The following is a 12,359-nucleotide window of genomic DNA, read 5'->3' on the forward strand; positions in this document are numbered from 1 at the left end:
ATCTTTTCTATTTAATAAATTTATGGTTGTTGCTCTTTTCTTTAACAATTCCATTCTTAATTCTATATCATGTTTAAAAAAGCTTTTTCTCACAAAATTACTTTTCTACACAATGAAAACACAATAGGAATAACCGAAACTGAATTGTTAACTAAAGTTGGCAACAGTTTGTTTTAACATTTATATTAAAATATTTAGCTAAAGTTTATTTTTACACTTTAAAGCCAATTTTTTTTTTTGTTTCATTTGGTATTCTTCTCAGTAACAAAGTCTTAAAAAGTATACAATACTCAAGAGACTTAACGGCGTGTTATATTTTTTTCCAGATGCCGGTTATAGTTTTTTGTAATGCATTTTGCTGTTTTTTTTTTTGTATTACTATGGCAAAATTTTTCCAAAAAAAAGTTGTTTATATTACACATGCACATATGCATATATTCACAACGATTGGAGAGTGGTTACAGACATGTTGTATATTTTTTTTTTAAATGTTTAAGTATGAGTATTGTGTGTTTCCATTCTATACCCTCATTTTTGCCGGTTTCTAAGCATTTGTTGTCGTGCATTTTTTTATTATTTTCTAAATAAAATAAATATTTCATTCTAAATTAATAGAAAGAAAAGTATATAGTAATAATGCCGGCTGTTATATTTATTTAGTTTGGTTTTCTTTAAACTTATTGTTTGTTTGTAATAAGTTGCGTTTTAGAATCTATTTTAGAAGCCTAAACATTGACTGAGCTATTATGAATCATATGTTGTTAAGGTAAAGTTGTTGAAACATACATATAAATATATATATATAAAAAGTTAGTAATAGTTTTAATTAATATTTATTACTTTATATTTTACGCTTTAAGTTAAAGCACAGGAAAAAAGTTTGTAAAAAGTTAGAAAATTTTTATTTGCAATTTAAATTTTTATTAAAAAAAAAGAATTTTGAAAATATTTTACAAAATTTTCCGTTAATTTTTGTATTTTACTGAAATTTCACTTTAAACATTTCATTTGAAAGATAATTTTTAATGAAAATTTTTCACAAAAAAGTTGCATGAAAATATTTTATTAAAAATTTCATTCAATAGAAACTCTTTAAATTTTAAACAAAAATTTTATTTAATAAAAGTTTTGTAATTAATTATTCAATAGTAAAAATTTCTCAACAGTTTCTAAAAATTGCTTCTAATCTTAATAATTTCAAAAAAAAAAAAAAAACACTAAAAAAGAAATATTTGTTTATATGTTCTCTATAGCTTCCCTAGAACTAGTTCGGAAGTTGACAATTTCAAACAAAAATCATTGATTTAAGAACTAGTTCCAGAAGCGTTCTAAAGAACGATTATCGACTCCATAATTCTTCCTCAGAACCAGTTCCAAAGGTGACAATTTCGAACAAAAATCATTGGTCTCAATGCCAAAGTAGAACGAGTTCAGGCTAAAATCATGTGTTTTAGAACTACTTGTAGAACTAATACAATTTTTCCTGGGATGAAAGTTTTTTTTATTAAAAATTTTGTTCAAAAATTCAAAATAAAAGGAACATTTTCTTTTTTATATTTTATTCAAAAAGAAAACTTTGAATTAAATTTTTGTTCAATAGAAGTTATTCACCGTAGTTTAATTTTATGATTTTTTTACTAAAAATATTGTTCAATAGAAAATTTGTTTAAATATTTTGTTCAAACCAAAACTTTGAAATGAAAATTATGTTTAGCAGAAGTTTTTCACTGAAAATATTGTTCAATGGAAGTTTTTTATTAAAAATTTTGTTTAAAACAAAATCTTTTCTGAATACACCATTCAAAGAAAAACTTTAAATAAAATTTTCTTTAAGTTGTGCACAAAAAAATCTTTAGGAAAAGTTCTCTGCGAAAATTTTGTTCAATGAAAAGTTTTTTTATTAAAAATTTCGTTTAAAATACAAAATTGTATTTGAATATTCCGTTCAAAGTAAAACTTTTATTGATAATTTTATTCAAGTTATGCTCTGAAATTATTGTTCCATAAAATTTCTTTTACTTAAAATCTTTAAAAGAAAATTTTGTTTAAAACAAATTTTAATTGTCAAATTTTCTTCAAAAGAAGTTCTTTAAAAACCTTAAAACCTAATTATTTAAAACCATTTCTTTAAATAAAAACTTATTAACAATATTTACCCTTTTCCTTAGAACTCATATAACAAAGTCCTTTTTTTAGTTTAACACTCCATTTTGTTTATTTCTTTTTTAAAACACTTAACTTTTTGAAAAATTATAAAAATTTTTAAAAAATTTTATTAAAATTAAATTAGAAAATAATTTAATTAATAACTGCTCCATTAATTTAAAATTTTAGAAATGTTTTCTTATTTAAAAATAATACTTTTCAAATTTTTAAAATATTATTGCAAAATATGTATGTTTATAAAGAAAACCTTTTTACTTCAACTTTTCAATTCAAACTAAGGAGTTCTTATTACAACTCCAAAGTATTTATACCCAAACAAATAATATTATGAAAAAATGTATATATATTTCTAAAAAAGAGATTTCATTTAAAAAGTCTACTACATGCATTCATACATTACGAACATTTAAGTTTGTTTAGATTTTGGTTGGTTGTTTTCAAGCTCATACGATCGTTAAACGTTCGTTAGTTTAGGTAGAGAGCCGGCACTAAGAAGAAATTAAAAAGCACAAACAACAATCACTACAGAGTGATTGTAGTGATATCTAAAGTGTATCTCTTTTTTTTATATAGAATATTCATTAGTAGTAGTGGTATTAGTAGTTGAAGTGTTGTTGTAGTTGGTTTAAGTATTTGTGTTGATTTGATTTACTTTCAGTCAAGAGCTACATATATACCTCACATTAACTCACTCTTTTCATTCAACTAAAAATTACGAAATGAAGACATAAAAAAAAATTGTGGACACAAAAAAAACTATTTCATTTTTGTAAACAAAGATATTAACAAAGCAAAATATGAAAAACAAAATAAAAAAACTAAATATGCTTAAATTGTAAACAAAATTATGAAAAAAAGAAACTTAATTCTGGTTTAAAAAAATACTTTAAAAATAAAACAATTATGTTGTCAGTTTTTGGGAAAAAAATAGTTCAACCTAAATAGAATTTGGAAGAATTATGATGCCATATTTTTTAGGAACTTCTATTAAAAATGTTTCTCTGTTTGTTCGCCATCCTAGAAAAGTTGTGTGTATAATAGAGCAATATTTTCTATAGAAAAGCTATGGGTTTGGAGCAATCTTTTTACACAAGAGATATGTGTTTGTCAGTGCCTTTTTCCATAGAAAAGTTGTATGTTTGACAGAGCTACTTTCTTTTTTATAGAAATTGTATGTATGACAAACCAATTTTTCTAAAGAAAAGTTGTGTTTGTCAATGCAACTTTTTTTATAAAAAAGTTGTATGTTCGACAGAGCAACTTTTCTAAAGAAAAGTTGTATATTTGACAGATCAACTTTTCAATTAAAAAGTTGTATGTTTGACAGAGCAAATTTTCTAAATAAAAGTTTAGAAAGAGCAACTTTTTCTATAGAAAAGATGTATGTTTGTGAGAGCAACTTTTTTAAAGAAAAGTTGTATTTTTGTCAAAGCAAGTTTTTCTATAGAAAAGTTGTTTATTTGACAGAGCAGAGAGTATGTTTGACAGAGCAACTTTTTCTATATAAAAGTTGTATGTTTGGCAGAGCAACTTTTCTAAAGAAAAGTTAAGACAGAGCTACTTTTTCTATAGAAAAGTTGTATATTTGACAGAGCAACTTTTTCTATAGAAAAGTTGTATGCTTGACAGAGCATCTTTTCTATAGAAAAGTTGTATGCTTGACAGAGCATCTTTTCTATAGAAAAGTTGTATGCTTGACAGAGCATCTTTTCTATAGAAAAGTTGTATGCTTGACAGAGCATCTTTTCTATAGAAAAGTTGTATGCTTGACAGAGCATCTTTTCTATAGAAAAGTTGTATGCTTGACAGAGCATCTTTTCTATAGAAAAGTTGTATGCTTGACAGAGCATCTTTTCTATAGAAAAGTTGTATGCTTGACAGAGCATCTTTTCTATAGAAAAGTTGTATGCTTGACAGAGCATCTTTTCTTTAGAAAAGTTGTATGCTTGACAGAGCATCTTTTCTATTGAAAAGTTGCATGTTTGACAGATAAACTTCTTCTATATAAAAAATGTATGTTTGACAGAACAACTTCTTTTTTACAAAAGTTGTATGTTTTACAAAGCATTTTCTTCTATAGAAATGTTGTATTTTTGACAGAGCAAGTTTCTATAGAAAAGTTGGTGTGAGGTTGTCATGTGGTTGTTGTTTTTTATAACAACAATGCTAAAATCGTTAATTTTGTTTTTTTTTTTGCACATTACGAACCCCCCCCCCCCCCCCCCCCCCCCCCGTTCAGATCAACTTTTTCTATACAAAAGATGTATTTGCACCAACTTTTTCTTTACCAAATTTTCTTTAGAATAGATAAATAATAGATGTAAAACAGCCAATTTTTCTACAGAAAATGTGTGGTTTTGACAGTCTTATTTCTTACAGAAAAGCCTTTTCTGTGAGAATAAAATTTTATATAAAAAGGATTAGATATTCTAGTTAAAAAAATTTTATAAAAATATCAATCATAGAATTATATATTCTGATTTTTTAAGGTATTCACACGTCTATCTAGGATTGTTTTTTTTCTGTTTATTTTTGCTAAATAAAACAATAACAATTCACTAATTATTATATCATGATAACAAATTTAAAAATGACGTATTTCAATGACAAGCAAAAACACTTTTTTGTTGCTAATTTAAAAAATACATGTAAAAACTAATTTATTTTAAGAATTTCGTAAAAAGCGAAAGAAAAATTGCATGAATGAAAATAGCAAATGTAATTGTGCAAAAAAAAATTAAAAAAAGTTTTCATTAATATGATTGCAATAAAAAATTTAATGTAAATTGTTTAAAAACCATTTAACAAGACTAGTAGTGTACCTACTTTATCTATTGCACAAAGATTGTAAAACAAAAATAGAAAAAAATTTTAATCCCCATCTCTAAACTATTGTTTATATATCCAAAATATGTTTCATACTTTTATTTTAGATTACTGATTCAAAACAATCCAATAAGTCTGTATGAAATGTTGATATTTTGAACACTATAACAAGAATAATTGCAATAAAATCAATTAAGTCATATAGCGCCGCTGACAGTCTGCCTACCTTCCATTCATCTCGGCAAAAAAACAAGACAATAAAAACATTGTCCAATAAGAATGATTACACATCACGTGACCATGAAAAGGAAAAATGCAAGAAAATCTGTAAAGTAACAAATAAACCGGCTTTGAAAATTCTGCCAAGAAAAACCCCAACAAAATAAAGAAAATTCAGGAAAACATAACAGCAGGCTATGTAAGCAAGAAAGAGAGAGAGAGAGCTCTAACACAGAAAAAAAGGAAGTGAAAATTGTAAAAATTATATGAGGAAAATCGATTACTGCCTAGACTAGGGAATATGAAAACAAAAATATTTAATTAATAATAACAACAACAGATATATTAGTTAACATAAGTTATGTTTAGCAATTTAACTTACCTTAGTTATTACAAATTTTTCTATTTAATTAATAATTTCCAAATTTTGTTAACAAATTTTGGTGTTTTTTTTACAAGTGTTTCAAACGTACCATTTTGGCAAATAATAATATTTATAAATTTAATTTAAACAAGATAAAACAAAACAATGCACTTTTCTTTTAACAAATTAAGTAAAAAATTTTATATGTTATATATTTTCTTTATAACTGGAAAATTACTTTTGTAACCAGTCGCAGAACATTTCTTATTTACTTAAGCTTTGTGTGTAAAATGACTCGTTTATTTTCTGGATTTTCTTTAACTTGATAATGAATTTTATTTTTTTTTTTGCTTTATACGTTTTTATGGTTATATATAAATTTTTTTTTAATTTTATCTTTTACTTTGTTGTAGGTATATATGATGTGTGTTTGCTTGGAGTGCTTGCTTGCTGGTTGGTTGGTGGAGGTTCTGCTGCAAGTTGCGTAAAAAATTTACGGTTTTTTGCCAAACTTTTTTTCTTTATTAAATATTTTGTAAATTTTTCTTTTAATTTATTTTTTGGTTATTTTTTATTAAAATTTATTATTTATTTTAATAGATTATTAAATTTTTAAACAAATTTTCACGCGTTTAATGGTATTACTCGTTAAATTATAACTCGCCTGTGGAAAAATATAAAATAAAGTGAAAAATTTTTCTTATTTTTGTTCATTTGTTGTTTTTGACATTTCTCTTTTGCTCAAGCAATGTTGCTTACTAGGCCAATGAAAGCAAAACCCTCAAATGCTTAAAAATCGCTTTATTATTACAGCGAGATAATTTCTTCCATATTTATTTACTATATAAGAGAGAATAGACATACTTTAAACTTATATTTTAATCTTATTTGCAAAAAAACTACATATTACATTCAATTAAATTACATTTTTATTGTTTTATGGCACTTAAACTACGAAAAATAAAATTTTAAATTACGTTTTCCAACACTTAATGAAAATAAATGAGAAACACAGTTTACAGTTTGAAAGTCATTGCTATTAAACATCTGTTAAATTTCACTTAACAGCTGTCGGCTTTTGACAGCTAAACGTATTATTTTTTGTTTGCAGCGTCTTTTACAAGAAAATTTTGAAAAATTTAAACAAATTTATAAAAATTAAAAAAACTAAGAAAAATTAATTAAAAAACACTGCTTTAATATGAGCAACAATGAATTGGGCTCTTTGGCCATGGAAATAGATTTTGTAAGTACAAATATGTTCACTTAAAAAAAAAACTATAACTCACATGTGTTTTTTCTCCCTATTAACACTATGGAACTCCAGCCCGAGGAGGATGTTCCCTATGAGGAGGAGATTTTGCGTAATGCCTACTCTGTCAAACACTGGTTACGTTATATTGATCACAAAGCTAAGGCGCCCAATAATGCCGTTAATATTGTTTACGAAAGAGCTCTAAAGGAGCTGCCCGGCAGTTATAAGATATGGTATAACTATTTACGCACCCGCAGGAAGCAAGTACGTGGCAAATGTATTACCGATCCCATGTATGAGGAAGTGAATAATACTTTTGAAAGAGCTTTAGTCTTTATGCATAAAATGCCTCGCATTTGGATGGATTATGGTTCCTTCATGACATTACAGTGTAAGATTACACGCACCCGGCACGTTTTTGATCGTGCTCTAAGAGCTCTTCCTATTACCCAACATCATCGTGTATGGCCTTTGTATTTGAAATTTGTGCAAAAATTTGATATTCCCGAAACGGCGGTAAGAATCTTTAGACGTTATTTAAAATTGGCTCCAGATGATGCTGAGGAGTATATTGAATATTTGCTGAGTGTGGGACGTTTAGATGATGCTGCCCAGCAGTTGGCTAGTATAGTGGACAATGAACATTTTGTTTCTAGACAGGGAAAATCAAATCATCAGCTTTGGAATGAGTTGTGTGATTTGATATCGAAAAATCCGGATAAAGTACATTCCCTAAATGTGGATGCCATTATAAGGGGAGGGCTGAGGAGGTAAGACACAGTTTAACTTTTTATGAAATGAAATAACTAATAGGAAATAGATTATAGCCATATCAGTCCATATTTATAATATTTTATTCTCACTTATTTCTAGATATACCGATCAATTGGGACATTTGTGGAACTGTTTGGCTGACTACTACGTCCGGTCCGGTCTCTTTGATAGAGCACGTGATATTTACGAGGAAGCCATACAGACCGTAAGAACTGTTCGAGATTTTACTCAAGTTTTCGATGAATACGCTCAATTTGAGGAATTGTCCTTAAACAAACGCATGGAGTTTGTGGCAAACGATCCTAATGCTACCGAAGAAGATGACATAGATGTAGAATTGCGCTTGGCACGTTTTGAACATCTAATGGAAAGACGTCTTTTGTTGCTAAACAGTGTTCTACTGCGTCAAAATCCACACAATGTACACGAGTGGCATAAACGTGTTAAACTGTATGAAGATAAACCTCATGAGATCATCAATACCTACACAGAGGCTGTGCAAACAGTGCAACCCAAATTGGCTGTGGGAAAACTTCATACTTTATGGATAGAATTTGCCAAATTCTATGAATCCAATGGTCAGGTGGAAGATGCTCGTGTCGTATTTGAACGGGGCACTGAGGTGGAATATGTTAAGGTAGAAGATTTAGCCAGCGTTTGGTGTGAATGGGCTGAGATGGAAATTCGGCAGGAGAATTTCGATGCAGCTCTTAAACTTATGCAAAAGGCTACGGTTATGCCCAAGCGCAAGGTAGCCTACCACGATGACACGGAAACTGTGCAAATGCGCCTATACAAATCGTTAAAGGTTTGGTCCATGTATGCTGATTTGGAAGAATCATTTGGTACCTTTAAAACTTGCAAGGCTGTCTATGATCGTATAATAGATTTAAAAATCTGTACACCACAAATCATTATTAACTATGGTTTGTTCTTGGAAGAACACAATTACTTTGAGGAGGCTTTTAGAGCTTATGAAAAGGGTATTGCTCTCTTCAAATGGCCTAATGTTTACGATATATGGAATGCTTATCTCACCAAATTCCTCAAACGTTATGGTGGTTCTAAACTGGAAAGAGCTAGAGATTTGTTTGAACAATGTTTGGAAAATTGTCCTCCAGAACATGCCAAATATTTCTATTTGCTCTATGCCAAATTGGAAGAAGATCATGGTTTGGCAAGACATGCCATGGCGGTATATGATAGAGCTACTAGTGCTGTCAAGCCCGAAGAAATGTATGATATGTATAATATATTTGTTAAAAAGGCCGCAGAGATTTATGGTCTGCCTCGCACTAGAGAAATCTATGAAAAGGCCATTGAATGTTTGCCCGAAGAAAATATGCGTCATATGTGTGTAAGATTTGCTGAAATGGAAACCAAATTAGGAGAAATAGACAGAGCTAGAGCGATATATGCACATTGTTCACAGGTTAGTTTTAGTAAATTTAATTTTTAGTAAATATTTTTATTAATACACATTTCCTATACTTTAAAGGTCTGTGATCCCCGCATTACGGCTGACTTTTGGCAAACTTGGAAAGAGTTTGAGGTTAGACATGGTAATGAAGATACCATGCGAGAAATGTTGCGTATCAAACGTTCTGTACAGGCCACTTATAATACCCAGGTTAATATGATGGCCGCCCAATATATAGCCAATAACACACCAGCTGATGCTGCCGGCGGTGATGCTATGCGTATGCTAGATGCCAAAGCAGCTGAGGCAAATAATCAACAAAAAGATAAACTACCACTCAAACCACAATCATCCACAGCCTCAAATATTATGTTTGTACGTGGCGAAATACAAGGTGGTTCTGCTAAAGATAAAGTGGTTAATCCCGATGAAATTGATATTGGCGACAGTGATGAAGACGAAGATGAGGATATGGATGACGATGATGAGGAAAATAATGAAGCGCAAAAAGTCACACGTAAAGATGAAAATGATGTGATAATGAAAAAGTTAAAAATAGAACAAAAAACCATACCATCTAAAGTGTTTGGTGGTTTAAAACCGGCTAAAAATGATGAGGATGATGATGATGATGATTGAAGAGTGTTATTATGATTCAAAATTAGGACATTATAAAATGAAAATATAAAAAAAAGATTTATTATAAAGTGCAAGTTATGTTTGTGAAGAGTGCTTAAGGGTTTATTAAATTTGGATTTCTTGTGGAGAGTATAGAACCATTTCTATCAGCCTTCAAATTATTTACACAAATCCCCAATTAATTTTTGTTATCAATAAAGTTTACGTTCCTAAATATGATACTAAAATTAAAAGCAGATCAAATTAAGCTTAAAGTTGACTTCATTTTTTCAAACCCACAATTAATTTTTGTTTTTTTTTCAATAAATTTTATGCTCATTTTGGTTATGTTTTTGTTGTCATATAGTTTCTTTTCTTGTTTTTAGTTATTGTTGTTAACATTTGTTAAAAGTTTTTTTTTTTTTGTTGTTTTTGTGTGTTTTGTTTTATATTTATGTTTTCCTACAATGTTGTTTTGTCTTGGTTGTTAGTTCTGCATGTGTGATTGTGTGTGTGTGTGCATATGAATGTGTGTGATGTAGGTATGTTCACATGTCTCACAAATTAACCTAAATCTCAGCCATAGAACATGGCGGTTGACATGCATATTAAAACGTTGCCACTGCTTTAATAACAAAATGTATATGTGCTGTGTCTTTGTGGCCATAGATGTGTATATGAGTCTATGATGATGAGTGCATAAGTATATAGAATATGCAGCTGATGCTGTTGCTTTTGCTTTAAATCTCTGTACAAGACAAGCCGCAAATTATGCAACTACAACAAAAGTGAAACACATCCTTGCCAACAAACCGATCTACGAATATATGTACACAAAACTACTCTACCAAAAAAGACATTAAGCAACAAATACACATGTAGTTGTTAGGATTTGCTTTATAAAGTACAGTGGATATATTTTGTGCGGAATTTCCAATATAAAATTTCTTTGTTTGTAGCGAATTCCTAAAAGAAAAGATTTTTTCCAATTTTTTGTTTGCTAACAAGAAAACAGCAATCATCCCACTGTGCAATATCATTAAATAGCTGGTGATGATAATGGTGGTGATGTTTTCATGGTTCTTTTACTTCTGCTGCTGATAGCGACATGTTAACATTGTAATACATTGTTGCATCAAGAAAATAATGAAAGATAAAATTTAAACAGGCTGGTAGAAAGAAAGAAATAAAGTTTCCACTCCTATTCACACATACACACACACATATACATATGTATATTAACCCACAGACAGACACCATTCGAACATAAACATAAAAAGGTAAACAAGAAAATTTGTAAACAAAGTTGTCTCCTCGGCTCTGCTTAGTTGTTGTTTTAAATGAGGCAAAACATTTGCTTTTGTTGCTTGAAAATTAAGACGTAAAGCTCTAAATGAAGTGTAGAGGAATAATGAACTTTTTTTGTCGTTCATCTTAAAACATTAAAAAAAATTCATGCATATTTCTACGTAATTTTAAATCTTTTTTGAGAGAGAAATTTTCTGTATGAAAACATGACAATGTATTGTTAACTTCCGTTTCCTTTTTTATGAGCTTCATAACTGTTTCAACACACACACACTTACACATATACACATTATTGTTGTAGCGTGTGTTATCTACGGTTTGTAAGCCCGTTTTCATTGTTTTAATATTCACGTTAACTCTACTGCTTCCTTCTGACAATTTTTTACTTTTTTTCTGGTTAAAATCTGCCAAAAATTTTGCCTTGCTAAGCATTGTCTCCAAAAATTTTGCATACCTCTAACTATAGTACAGATTAAACTTATTACATACATACATAGTTTTGTCATAATAAAAGTACTAGCAGTAGAAAAAATATAGTAACGGAAAATCTCAGGGAAATGCTTATCCGTTTAAAGTCATAAACACAATTCATTGTAGGCTTATCACTAGCATGGTTATAGCAAAAACTCTAGCAACTCTAATGGTTGGTTATAAAACATTAGCATTGTTTTAATACTACTTTTTTAAAACACCCCCCCTAAAAAGAAAAGTGTCTTTATCTGAAATAAAAAAGTAAAAAAAACCTACCAAAAAAACTTAATTACCTTTAAAAATTATGATTTTAAGCACTTTTCTTTTGAAGTTGCTTACAAATGGCGAAAAAAACAAAGAACAAATATACCAAGTAGTTTTTCATAGAAATTTTCTTATCATTAAATTAATAGCAATTTTTGCCATAAAAATACTAAAGTATTTTTTCTTCCCTCCAGCAATAGAAATTGACAATTTTTGAACAGAAAAACAGAAAAAAAACTGTTCAAATTCAAATTGTTACAAATTGTTTTTTTGTTTAACACTTCATTAGACAACGACAATCATTATGGCAAAAATGCCACTTCCTGCCACTAATTAGAGCAGATTCTTCGGGTATATGTTGTTTGTGTGTTCTCTTTACCCAAAAATAACACTTTAACTTTTAAGGCAAATGTCTTTATTTCTTGTACTCTTGTGTCTTGTGGAAAAATTCAAATTTGAACACATAAAATTACAAAAATTAACCGCCTTCTATGTCGCAATTGAATGGAAATAGTAGTAAAATATCATAAAAAAACAAACGAAAGAATGGCGAAAACGAATTAAAGAACACCCTATACACTGTTCTATAATCTGTACTATAGACTGTTCTATAGTCTGGACTATAGACTGTTCTATAGTCTGGACTATAGACTGTTCTATAGTCTGGATTATAG

The 12,359-nt window shown here is 28.9% G+C and overlaps 2 protein-coding genes across 3 annotated transcripts in view; one reads left to right on the forward strand and one right to left on the reverse strand.

The window, feature by feature from the left end:
- The window catches only part of LOC111677394 (CDK5 and ABL1 enzyme substrate 1), a 37,775-nt gene extending 31,520 nt beyond the window's left edge, over positions 1-6,255 (reverse strand). The window contains exon 1 of one of the 2 annotated variants that reach the window (XM_046954260.1): positions 5,594-6,255. The gene's annotated coding sequence lies outside the window, so the exon portion shown is untranslated. The remainder of the gene's footprint in view (positions 1-5,593) is intronic. The other variant, XM_046954261.1, reaches the window with a different exon arrangement.
- A 392-nt stretch (positions 6,256-6,647) lies between these two features.
- On the forward strand, positions 6,648-9,803 carry LOC111677380 (pre-mRNA-splicing factor syf1 homolog). Its single transcript, XM_023438483.2, has 4 exons — positions 6,648-6,821; positions 6,903-7,600; positions 7,704-9,036; positions 9,103-9,803. Exons 1-4 carry the CDS (start codon positions 6,777-6,779, stop codon positions 9,661-9,663), a joined length of 2,637 nt encoding a protein of 878 aa, XP_023294251.2. The 5' UTR covers positions 6,648-6,776; the 3' UTR covers positions 9,664-9,803.
- Positions 9,804-12,359: the final 2,556 nt, after the last annotated feature.

Source organism: Lucilia cuprina, chromosome 6 (genome assembly GCF_022045245.1).
Source record: "Lucilia cuprina isolate Lc7/37 chromosome 6, ASM2204524v1, whole genome shotgun sequence".
In the NCBI taxonomy this organism is placed as follows: Eukaryota; Metazoa; Arthropoda; class Insecta; order Diptera; family Calliphoridae; genus Lucilia; species Lucilia cuprina.

Bases quoted from the DNA above. Each gene is read 5' to 3' on its own strand.
- LOC111677380 (XM_023438483.2), top strand. From the start codon at position 6,777: ATGAGCAACAATGAATTGGGCTCTTTGGCCATGGAAATAGATTTT. The intron at 6,822-6,902 runs GTAAGTACAAAT...ATGGAACTCCAG, and splicing joins TGGCCATGGAAATAGATTTT to CCCGAGGAGGATGTTCCCTA. The intron at 7,601-7,703 runs GTAAGACACAGT...ACTTATTTCTAG, and splicing joins ATAAGGGGAGGGCTGAGGAG to ATATACCGATCAATTGGGAC.